Raw genomic sequence first — 12,317 nt, 5'->3', positions numbered from 1 at the left:
TCGATTCATTTTTGAAAGTAAGATTGTGGCTTAATTATCTGAATATCACCAGGCCAAGCAAATGCCACTGTGTACAGAAAACCATAGTGTTTATGAAATGGGAGAAAAATTTCTGACCTATAGTATCAGAACCTTTAATTTAAACAAAATTTTACAGAATCATTCAATAGATCTAAACTGATTCCTTTTGTTCTATTATGGCCGGGATTTGAATCACCTGCTACAAGTAAATCTCATTTCCTTAGGCTTCTCAAGGCAAAGTCTGAAAACAATTTCCTAGCAAAATAATATAAGTAGTTAAATATAAAATTATGCAAAGTAATAAATGAGCGATCATATAGGTTAATTCTGAGGTGGAAGATGAACCTATATGGAATGTTTTCTTACAATCACATATTCTTGAATGTTGTTATTCAACTTATATCATTTCTTCTTGATAAATGGCTGGTAGGTGTAGGAAAAAAAAAAAAAAACTATAGACACTGGCGGTCTCCAAAGTGGAATGAAAGATGCTGAGTTGTGATAAAGGAATGAATGCTAGGATGTCATTTATATGTCTTTTTATCTTTAAAAAAATCATATTATATTTTAAAAATATTTAATATATGGGCCAATGTGGGAAGCCTACAGTCATCTGTATGTTGAATAGTGATGTAATGCACAGTGGACAGGAGGACACCTAGACGAAAGTTGGAGTTTTACAATAAGAAGGGATCAATATTGGTACTTTAGTTCATTTTTATCTTTACAAAGGAGATAACAATACTGCACACCTCAGCACAAAAGTTGTTATGAAGATTAAATTAAAATAATTTGTATTTGGAAAACATTAAAAAAAACTCCTCTGTTCATAATAAGTATGGTACAGAGTGTAATTGTCTTTCTTAAAATAATAATGACGATTTTAATAAGTTTTGGAACACTGTTTAATTTTGTACTTTGCTTTTCCTAATGATGTAGATTTAGAGTCCCATTAATTGTATGTTGAATGTTGCTATTTACAAGGTATTGTTCTAAGTGCATAGGTTATTTTATTGACTTAAAGAGGAAAAAAGCTGCTTTCTTGGAACCTAGAATCTGTTGGATGAAGATGGACAAAAAAAAAATAGGAATACTAAAAGTGCAAATTATATAATATGTGGTTAGGTAGTAAGTGCTTTGGAAAAGGTAAAATTGTGGTGTAAGACCAGGTGGGATTGGGGAAGCTAAGGTTGAGGGGATGTGCACCAAGTGAAGGCTGGTTACAGTATTAAGCAGGGTGATCAGACCGGCCTCACTGAAAAGGTGAGTTCTGAGCAGTGAACGTGTTGAGGAAGCAGACACTGGACTATCTAGGGGAAGACCATTCAGGGGAAAAGCCCTCTGAAAGGTGTGTGGCTGGCATGCTGGATGAACAGTAGGAGGCCCAGAGCATTCCACTGGAGTAGTAGGTGAAGGGGCCAGAGAAAGAAGACGGAAAGGGCAGGTCAGCTAGGGCCTGGTAGTCATTCGAAGGACTTCTGGCTTTACTTTGAGAGAAATGAGAAAACACTGTAGTGCTTTGAGCAGATTAGTATTATGATCTGTCTAATGCTTACAAAAAAAAAACAAAAAACAAATCATTCTAACAAATCTGTTGAGAAAGGTGGTGAGTATATATAAAGGTAGAAGTTAGAAACCATGTAATGAGATTTGAGAGGATAGAGACTCTGTTCTCAGTGGGTATCAGGGGAGGTTCGGCCCAGGGCAGTATTTAGAAGTCGGATAGAATCCTGTTTCCTGAGAATGTGAGGCATGGGAGAAAGAAGGCAGTCAAGGATAAGAGAATCTTTACAATCCCTTTCATAAAATGTGGAGAAACTTTTAAACCATTTTATAATACAGAGGCTTACAGGTTTAATTGTGGCAAGAAAAATAATATTTTAAGTATCAAATATAGTGTCTTTCTCTTTTACAAAAGCTAATGGTCTAAACTTACTCATCATCTAAAGTGATTTCCACGGTGTACTAGCAGGTATTTTGTGAAATCCAATAACATACAATTTATTCCTTTCAAAAGTTGACAATATAAGTAGGAAAATATCTGTTTTTTTGGCTAAAAATTGGGTATGGCAAGATTGTCCTGAAGATGGTTGTTTGGAAATATTTCTGTCTTTTTAGATGATCTTGTTGCTGAAAACCATGTAAATGTCCCCTCTGTAAAATGTGTTGTATCTGCACCTGAAAAGTTGCAAACAGATATTTTTTCCCCTAAGAGTTAAATATTTTCCAAATAAAGTATGTCAGATGTATTTTTCTTCATTTTGATCTGCGTATCTTTTTCACTTCTGGTGAGCTATTATAACCAAACAGCAAAATATATTGAATTTAATATTAAGCCTTTGAAATGCTGAGAGACAAAAATGTTCGAATATTTTGGAGACCACTGAGCAGATAGGTTTCCAAAATCTGAAGCTTTTCTGAAAACTGACATTTTTCTCTTTCAAATACATATATCTTAATTATTTGAAAGCAGTTATTATGCTTTTTGACATCTCCTGGAACATATTCTCATAAATTAACTTTAAAAAATAGTCTCTGTCTTCCCATTTATAAAGATATTCATACTTAAAGGCTCAATCAAAGCATCACCTCTCACCCTTATCCTTCATCTGCTTTGTACTTCTTCCTCTGCACTTTCAGGGCATTTGGTCCTTATTTTTATTTTGTGATAGGCATCTAGTTATTTTAAGTTCTTTCACCCTCTAGCCTATAATTCTTTAAGGACAAAGACTGTGTTTATTTACTTTCTCTTCTAAGTCTCAGATTCTTCATTTGCTAAATAAGGGTACTGGGTACTTTATCTCTAGCTTTAAAACACTATGATGCTAATTGTCATGAAAATACCTCTAGTTCAGTTAGCTTTTCTGACAGTCATAGTAGTATTTCCATGGCAAACCATGGAAAAGCTTAGTAACTTCCCAAGGTATTATTATTATTCTTTTCACTTAAGTGAGGACACTAAAATTTGCAGTCGGCTTCAGAATGCCTGCTCATAAGCATGGTGTATACTGCTTATGCAGATGATACTGCATATATTTGGGCCCGTGGATTTCCTTACACCTTCCAAAAGAGAAAAAGCCCAAAGAATGTTTCTTAAACATGAGGCAACAATAGGAGGGCAACATATCCACACATTGTCAGATATTAAACTATCAACTAGGAAGGATGATGGTTCATGTTCAGAGAGGCTGTACATTTGGGATAAACAGACTATCAAATCCCAGCTCTGTTGATCACCTGCTGGATGATTACTGGTAAGACTGAGTCTCCATTTCTTGTCTGTTTTATGTAGATATTAACCCATGGACCGTGGTATGCCCCTTAGGAAAGGGATCAGTGGAAGAAAAGAACCTTATGAGAGCTGGCAAGCTGGAAATTTTCATTTAAATTGTTCTTTAATATTTAAAGTTATCTAAAGATCTTTGCTCTTTGTGTAACTGTCTCAACAATTGAATAACAATGAGGTCTTTGATACTATTGCTTTTGTATTGAACTATTTTATCTTTAACATCTTAAAGACCTAAAGATTATTTCCTTTTAAGCTCATGCAAAATAGGGTAACTGTTATAATTACACACAGATCAAGTTTTACATATAAAGGGGAAAATATGAAAAATCAAAGGAATTTTATTGCTTTGTTATTAGTGTAATGATTAATGATGGCACTTTTGCTATATACATATTGAAATTATTGTTGAGTACATGAAGAATTTAAATGAAACATCTGGCATTCACGGGATTACAATTAACAAAATACCAGACTATTTCTTAAGCAATAAAGCTATTTAATTATCCCAAATAACCTCATCTAGAGACAGTTACTCTAGGTTTGTGCAACAACTCAAGGTTGTTATGGAGAATTCAGTCTTCTTTCATTTTTCTCCTGCCAAACCTTCAAGGTGTTGTGTGGCTTTTCCTTCTTAAGCTTATTGTTTCATGGCCTCAAAATGACTCTGGAAATTAAGGCTTAATGTTCTTTTTTTTTTAAGATTTTATTTATTTATTTGACAGAGAGAGAGATAGCGAGAGCAGGAACACAAGCAGGGGGAGTGGGAGAAGGAGAAGCAGGCTTCCTGCTGAGCGGGGAGCCGGATGTGAGGATCATGAACTGAACCGAAGGCAGACACTTAATGACTGAGCCACCCAGGTGCCCCAAGGCTTAATGTTCTTATATGATAGCCTTCCAAGCAGGAAAAAAGTGTGGTGCAATATCATTCTCAAAAATCATTCAGTGTATTAATCCTTACCAGGTATAAACGAGATTAGGTCATGTGACCACAGGAGCCTCTAAAGAGGCTGGGAAACTTGGCATTTGTGAAAGTGGAATAGGCTTAAATCTCTGATGCTTGCCAAGTGGGCTACTTTCCCTGAGAACATTGGTGGCCACCTGATCCCAAAACAACATAATGGCTCTGTGAGCCAGGAAGAAAGTCATGGGGGGGCAGAAATCAGAGGGGGAGATGAACCATGAGAGACGATGGACTCTGAAAAACAAGCTGAGGGTTCTAGAGGGGAGGGGGGTGGGGGGATGGGTTAGCCTGGTGATGGGTATTAAAGAGGGCACGTTCTGCGTGGAGCACTGGGTGTTATGCACAAGCAATGAATCATGGAACACTACATCAAAAACTAATGATGTAATTTATGGTGATTAACATAACAATAAAAAATTTAAGAAAAGAAAAAAATTAACGATGTAATGTATGGTGATTAACATAACATAATAATAATAAAATTAATTAATTAATTAATTAAAAAAAAGTCATGAGGACACTAATACAGAAATGTTTAAGTAGGGCTTTTCAGAAATCAAATAATTCAGTAATCCAAGAATATTTAGAATTTTAAATAGATAAAATTCAGGGCAAGGTTTTAGAAAATAAATAGTAAGACTAAATTGCCAACATGTTAGCTAAAATATGAATCTTCACATGTTCAACCACAACTGTAATATACCTTTAACCAACCCACGGAGAAGATTGCATTATGAAGTAGGACTTGGGAAATTCTCTAAGGATATTCAACAGAGCTTCGGAAAGAAATGCTTTCAATATTGAATAAAGGTTGTTTTATTGAATACAATTTGTTTTATGTTATAAAATTAGAAAAATATACATAAGAAACTACTACAGGAAATTACTTGAAAAACGTATTAGCTTGAAATATAAATAGCTTGAAATTAAGGTGAGTGAAAAAACTTCCAGGCAGCGATTTGTTTTCTGGAAGTTTTGTTTTAAGTAAATGCTAAATATTATAAATATTGGCAGAAAAACACATTTACCATATTAAGGATGGTTAGAAAATGCTTCTACTTCTTTTGGTGATTTTAGATTTCTCGTTAAGGAAACTAAATTAGGTAATCTGTCATTAGGGTTACCACGGTTTATCATATGTAGGTATTTTGGTATTATAGATGGCCAAATTCCATGCCCAACATTAGAATGAAAAAAAACTAATAGTATAAACATAGTTCTTACCTGTGTTCAACAATTGAATAAAATACACATATTAATCATTTATATATCTTAAGTTTCTAAATAGCTTCTCCATGACACCCAATTTGCATAGGTAATGAAGGAACATAAGACTATATAAAATTGTACAAAAACATGCTTGGGTAAAGTATCATATTCCCAAATTAAACAAATAAAGATTTAGAAAAATCAGAAAATTGGCAACATAAATTTTTAATCTGACATCTAAACTCATGTTCTCTCATAATTTCTGGCATAGTTTTAAACTAATATTTCAGTCTGAAAACATTTTTTTTTCAACTCCCATTTATTACAGGCAGTAAGCACAGACCCTGTACCAGTTAAATTACACTACGACAAATCACATGATCAGGTCTGGGTGTTGAGCTGGGGTACCCCGGAAAAGACTTCTCCAACACTGCAGGTAAGCACATTTCGAGAAAACAGTGATATTTAAACCTTTAGATATCTCATTGGATATTTATTACTATGTAAGAATGATCTTTTTCCATCTGAGGACTATACTTTAATCACATCTAGATCTGCACAGAAAAGGGGGAACAAGTTAAAACTCAAGCACTTGTTTGGATGGAAAATAATGCAGGTTATACTTCTCAAAGGTTAGATTTGTATGCAAAAAGAAAAATCAATGATGACAAAACCGATGCCATTAGGGAAAAACAGTCATAATTTACCTTTCAACAATTACCTGCCTCCCGTCAGTTTTCATGGGAATTTTCTTGTTTCAATCTCTCTTTTCATAATGGGGCATGTAAGCTAGAGACCAAGAGAGTTCGACAGTGTCAAGGCAGATCTCCATTTTTCTCCAAAACAGATAGTATGTTCTTAGCACAGGCTCATTTCTAATTGGGGAATAAGTGGTATAGTCTTTGTGGAATTTGCTTATGTTTTAAAGTTGTTTATATAGATGTTGACAGAGGAAAAATACATATTTTGATGATATCTCTCTGACACAGTTTCAATTGTTGGAGTTAAAAGTTTAACAGAAAACTGAGAGGGAATGAGAAGGAATATTTGGCCCTAAAAATGTGTTTTATCTATTTCTCAAACTACCTCGTGATTATAGCACTGCCATGAACATTCCTTTCCTTACAAATCATTAACCTTTGTCGTTTCCAGTAAGCCGATTGAGTGCCATGTTTTTAATTTTAATCAGTTCCCACTGGGAATACCTAAATATTGTCAATACCCTAAATATTTCTAAAGCATTTTTAGTTTTGCAATATTTCACTTACAAAAGACAGGTCTATTGAAATGAAATCTTTTAAAGGAACTATTAGAATGACGTTTCCTTTTATATTTCATTGGAAATACGTGTCATTTGAAACATTACCATATAATAGTATTCTAGTTATCTATTGTGGCAAATCAAATCGCCCCAAAATCTGATGTGTTAAACAGAATTAAAGAATGACTTACTACCCATAGTTCTGTGGTTCGGCAATCTGGACAGTTTGTGGGCCTAACTGGGGAACACTCAGAAGGCCGCACTCCTCTGATTGCAGTAGCTGGATGTTTCAAAATAGCCTCACCCCTACGTCTGTTATGTGTCAGTGGTGAATAGCTGGGTGGCTTGTGTCTCCTGCATGTGCCTGCTCATCCTTTAGACTGGCATCTCAGCATGGTGGTTCCAGGGTATAAGACAGTGGAAGTTGCGAGGCTAATTAAGATCTAGGCACTAGAATTCACATTAAATCACTCCCACCACAACTTCTTGATCAAAGCAAGTAACACTGTCTGCCTAGATTCAAGAGGGTGAAATAACAGAGCTCATCCTTTGATGGAAAGAGTACAGTCTTCATTGTGGACAGTTGTTTGACTGACCTGTCACACTATGGTAATATTGTCTAGTTATTTGATATTTTGTACTTAAATCTTGACAAGATAAGAACAGGTCAATATGTATGATTTTTTTTAAATCACTCTTATGAATTATTTTTAATTCTATTACCTTTAAAATAAAATAAAACAGGGGCGCCTGGGTGGCTCAGATGGTTAAGCGTCTGCCTTCGGCTCAGGTCATGATCCCAGGGTCCTGGGATCGAGTCCCGCATCGGGCTCCCTGCTCCTTGGGAGCCTGCTTCTCCCTCTGCTTCTCTCTCTCTCTCTCCCTCTCTCTCTCTGTCTCTCATGAATAAATAAATAAAATCTTTAAAAAAAAATAAAATAAAATAAAACAGCTTATAAAAGTTAAAAAAGATATTTTTTTCTTTTAAAGCTGTATGAATTTTCAATATATTGTATTCTTTGGAACTGAATCTTTCCCTTCCCCTTTGGTACTTGCTGCTTTGATAGATTAATAATTTTCTCTTGCAAACCTTCCATAAAGCACAATTGGGCACACTCCTTTAATATCATACAGAAAGGGTAAAAAAGGCTTTGAAAAAGTGTTAAGTTACTTCCTACACATTATTCAGCCATTTAAAAATGGGTTCTTTTTCTCTGAATGTCCAGTAAAAAAGTATGCTTTTAAGATTTAATGAATTTTTTAAATATTTGCTGGGTGGAGGGAAAGGTAAGTCTCACACCTGAAAGTGTAAAATAAAACGTAAAGATTGAGGAGTATTCTTAAAATAGTACATACAGGAAGATTTATTTGCATACAGTAACATTTATACACATGTACATACACATATAGATGTGACAGATGAGATAAGATAATACATAGATAGTTATATAGACAGGCTGACAGGGAACGCAGGGTCTCTGGATCAGAGAGCAGACCATTTCTTACTCAGAAGCATGCTAGTGCTTACACCCCAGCCCCCATCCTAGGGGTGATGTGGTGAGAGACTAATGTTACCCTCTTTGCATAGCACAGTTGCACTAACAGGAGAAGGACCCTGGAATCATGTATCTCAGAGTTATTTTTAGACTGTTGACACATCAGTGCACCCTCTTCCATGACAGAGATTATTACTCTGGAATGCAAATTTTATCAGGTCGGTACCCTGGAATGTCAGTAAGGCTCAAAGGAGTTAAGTCTCTACCTCTCTCAGGAGCAATACCCCACCTTTAGCTTCCAAGGCATTTTTGCTATGCCATCATCCTTTCCCCAACTTTGCTAGAGCCCTTTGCTCAGAAAGAACCTGACTTAGCAGAAATGTAGAATAGTCATGGATAATTGTCTCCCAACAAGATTATCAGGAAACATCTGCAAAGGAAATGGAATTTAAGATTTGTTTGAAAAGAGGAACAGGCTTTCCATTGGCAAAATTGAATTCACTGAACCAAAAACATGGGCAAGGTCCCATTTTGGCTAGGGTGTCCCTGTGCCATGTTGAAAGGTCAGACTAGAACTAGAGACATTGATGCTAGGTTGTGATGGTTAGTTAGGCAGTAACTTTTTGCCCTAATGCAGTATATCTTATAACAGTGTCCACTGAAACCTTGAAGGTGCAAAAGCATTTTATCAAGGATCTGAAAGTCCTATGTATACTTCTACTTTGTGTTTTCATTTTGACTATAATCCAATCTATACATCTTTGTCAATTATGGAAGCAAAATATATTATTTTCTGTGATATTTATAATTAATTAATAAAAACCCATAAACTGTCATGTTAGGTATATAAGACAGTGATTTTCCAATTAGTGTTCTCTGATGAATTCTCAAAGATTTATTATAGTTATTTTTTTTCCTTTTTAAAAGGCATCTATGCCTTATGAAAATTTAAGAAATGCTGTTGTAAAAGTCATTAGACTGTCATCTGCACAGTTTTACAATCCATATGTAATGTCTTTTCAAACGCACAATAATTAGAGATGAAATGTCCCCAAGAAACAACTTGGAATAAAGTCTTTTACATCTTGCTGTTGGCCAGGAAGTAGGCCCCAGCCAGATGGGGTGACAATGGGAGGTGGCAGCTGTGGGTTTGTGGAAGGCATCACACATGGAGGAACCAGCAGCAGGATGCCATTAGGAATGAACCAAGAATTGTCGCAAGATCGGGCCTATTGATTAAGGTGCATCAGAGATCAATCTGTGTGTCCTTGCAGTTAGTCAGCTCTGTCCTGAATCTGGCAATCCACCACTTCCTGTTTAACTGCAGCAGTGAGAAGAATCTAGAACCATCAGGGAACAAAATCCGGACTGAGAAGAGCTAGGGAAGTGGTATTGTATTTTTTACAACCTAGGACTATGCCAAACACAAATGACATGCTTAGTTAATATACCTTCATTGGCATAAAACAGTTTTGCATCAGTAAGGTTGGGATACATTATAGTGTTTGAATATTAAATTACATGATGCCTATAAATTACTGAGAACACATAATGGCATATAACAGGCTCTCAGTAAATATTATTACTGTTGCCATCAGTCTCAGTATTATTATTAATTTCAAATACATGTACCTGCATTTCAGAGCTTTGCACCTTTATACAAACTAAGGGGAAGAAAATTCAAAGAGTTCCTTTCCCATTACTTCTAACCTTTATTAAAATCTTGTAGACATTATTATAAATGACTAAAATCCATTGAAAATTTCCTCACTGACATTCATTAATAGAATAGGTATGTTATCTTTATTATCAAAGACTTTGGTTCTCTCTTCCTCTGGGCACACGATAGGCTCCTTTTGGTTAGGTGGAGCCATATGATTAGTTCTAGCAAATGTGGTCTGTTGTAAATGGAAACATTCAAGGTAGTTGGCTGCTCGTTCAGCATGGGATACTAAGTGAAACAGTAGATACCCCACTAAAACCCTCTGGGAAAGTCATGGGTGTGAAATGAAATCTTAATTTCCCAAGGCTCTAAGACTTTAATATATTTTTTTCTATTTTGTTTTGTTTTGTTTTTTAACCACAACATAACTGAGTCTATCCTGTTATAATAACAACAAGCTATTTTCCTTGGAAAGGCAATTTCCAGGGGAACTCAGTGAAAGTATACTTATATGAGTGAAGAAAAATTAGCCATTCAGGAAAAAACAAAACAAAACAAACAAACAAAAAAACACAAAGTGCTACTTACTTCTGTCATAAAACCAAAGAAAAAGACTCTGTTTTGAGGAAGGAAATTTATTTAACTTAAGGGAGTCAGTCGATTATTTAGGAAGTTTAAAATGGTGGTCCTATGTAGAAAGGATTTAAAAGGGGAGAAATAAAGGCAGCGGGTGCTTTAAAAGGCTAACACAGAACAATGGTTGACCAGCAGGTTGACCACTGGAAAAAATGGGGAGCTGTGAAAAATCTGAAAAAAGAACTGATAGAATTGGTGCATAAGGGGATACACGGAATAAAAGAATTTAAATGTAGTGATCTTTTCTTTAATGGACTATAAAGATTTAAAAACCAATTCATGATGAATAATAAGAAATGTCTTTGATTAAAACTTACTTAAATCTGGGGCACCTGGGTGACTCAGTTTGGTTAAGCATCCAACTCTTGATTTTAGCTCAGGTCAACTTCTCTGAGATGGAGCCCACGTTGGGCTCCATGCTCAGCGGGGAGTCTGCTCAAGATTTTCTCTCTCTCTCTCTCTCTCTCTCTCTCTCTCTCCCTCTCCCCCACCCCTCACTCTCTCCTCTCTAAAAAAATAAATAAAAATAACTTACTTAAATCTGTTACTTTCAATTTATAGGAGAAAAAATAAATATAATTTCATCAATTCTAAAGTTGCTAAGAGCTAAAATATTTCATATGATTTGTTTTGGAGTTTTCAGTTTTGTTTCCAGCTCTGTTCTATATTAGAAGTTTTTTGTTTTATCAGTTGCACCTCCACAAAGCTGAAGAAAGGAAAGAAAGAAAGAAAGAAAGAAAGAAAGAAAGAAAGAAAGAAAGAAAGAAAGAAAGAAAGAAAGAAAGAAAGAAAGAAAGAAAAAGAAAAAGGAGCAAGAAAGCTAATGATCTCGGGGTGCCTGAGTGGCTCAGTTGGTTAAGCAGCTGCCTTCGGCTCAGGTCGTGATCCTCGAGTCCTGGGATCGAGTCCCGCATTGGGCTCCCTGCTCAGCAGGGAGTCTGCTTCTCCCTCTGACCCTCCCCTCTCATGCTCTCTCTATCTCATTCTCTCTCTCAAATAAATAAAATCTTTAAAAAATGAAAAAAGAAAGCTAAGGATCTCTTTTCCACCATATGTACACTTGCTATAATTTTCTTCATTATAGCAAGGTTAATGCTTTTATAATACAGAAGTTGTTTCTGCCTATTTTATTATTTAAGCAGAATTATTCAAGGCAAATCTTTCTCTATTTTTTCTTTGTAAAAACAAATTTCTATGTTGAAAATAAGCAAATAACTACAAAAGTCCGATTTGCTTAATGATATATTAATTTTGAGGATGGCAAAGACTCAAACAGCTACTGATTTGTTTCATCTCTAAATAAAATTAATGCTGGTACTATTAAGGGAATGCACTGCCAAGGTCTAACAGTGATACGCTCTGTTTAGGTAATCACCCTGGCCAGTGGGAATGTGCCACACCACACTATTCACACCCAGCCAGTGGGAAAGCAGTTTGACCGGGTGGATGATTTTTTTATTCCTACTACAACACTCATCATCACCCACATAAGGTAAGTGCTAAATGAGTGATAAACTTTTAGATTTCTCTCTAATTTTGATAGGAAGCCATGGGAAGTCATAAAAAGTAAAACACATATCTGTTATGCAATGGGTACACACACAATTGCACGTAATTTACCTTGTTTCATCGGCTTGATGAAACTTTTATTTATCAACATTAGTAATGAATTTCCCGTCATGTATTTCTTCTTATGCCTCATAAAGAAGTGAATTTTTAAAAGATAAGTTGCATTTTTAAGTCAATTTTTAAGGTTGATATTTTTGCAAAATGCTAACATT

The 12,317-nt window shown here is 35.4% G+C and overlaps 1 protein-coding gene across 2 annotated transcripts in view; it reads left to right on the top strand.

Annotated features, from left to right (window-relative positions):
• Positions 1-12,317, top strand: part of FSTL5 (follistatin like 5) — a 741,602-nt gene that overhangs the window by 667,996 nt on the left and 61,289 nt on the right. For both annotated transcript variants that reach the window (XM_027597352.2, XM_027597351.2), the window contains exons 14-15: positions 5,809-5,916; positions 11,904-12,028. In XM_027597352.2, coding sequence (XP_027453153.2) covers positions 5,809-5,916; positions 11,904-12,028 — 233 coding nt within the window. The remainder of the gene's footprint in view (positions 1-5,808; positions 5,917-11,903; positions 12,029-12,317) is intronic.

This window comes from Zalophus californianus, chromosome 2 (genome assembly GCF_009762305.2).
Source record: "Zalophus californianus isolate mZalCal1 chromosome 2, mZalCal1.pri.v2, whole genome shotgun sequence".
Taxonomy (NCBI): Eukaryota; Metazoa; Chordata; class Mammalia; order Carnivora; family Otariidae; genus Zalophus; species Zalophus californianus.
This window is presented reverse-complemented; position numbering and strand designations above follow the sequence as displayed.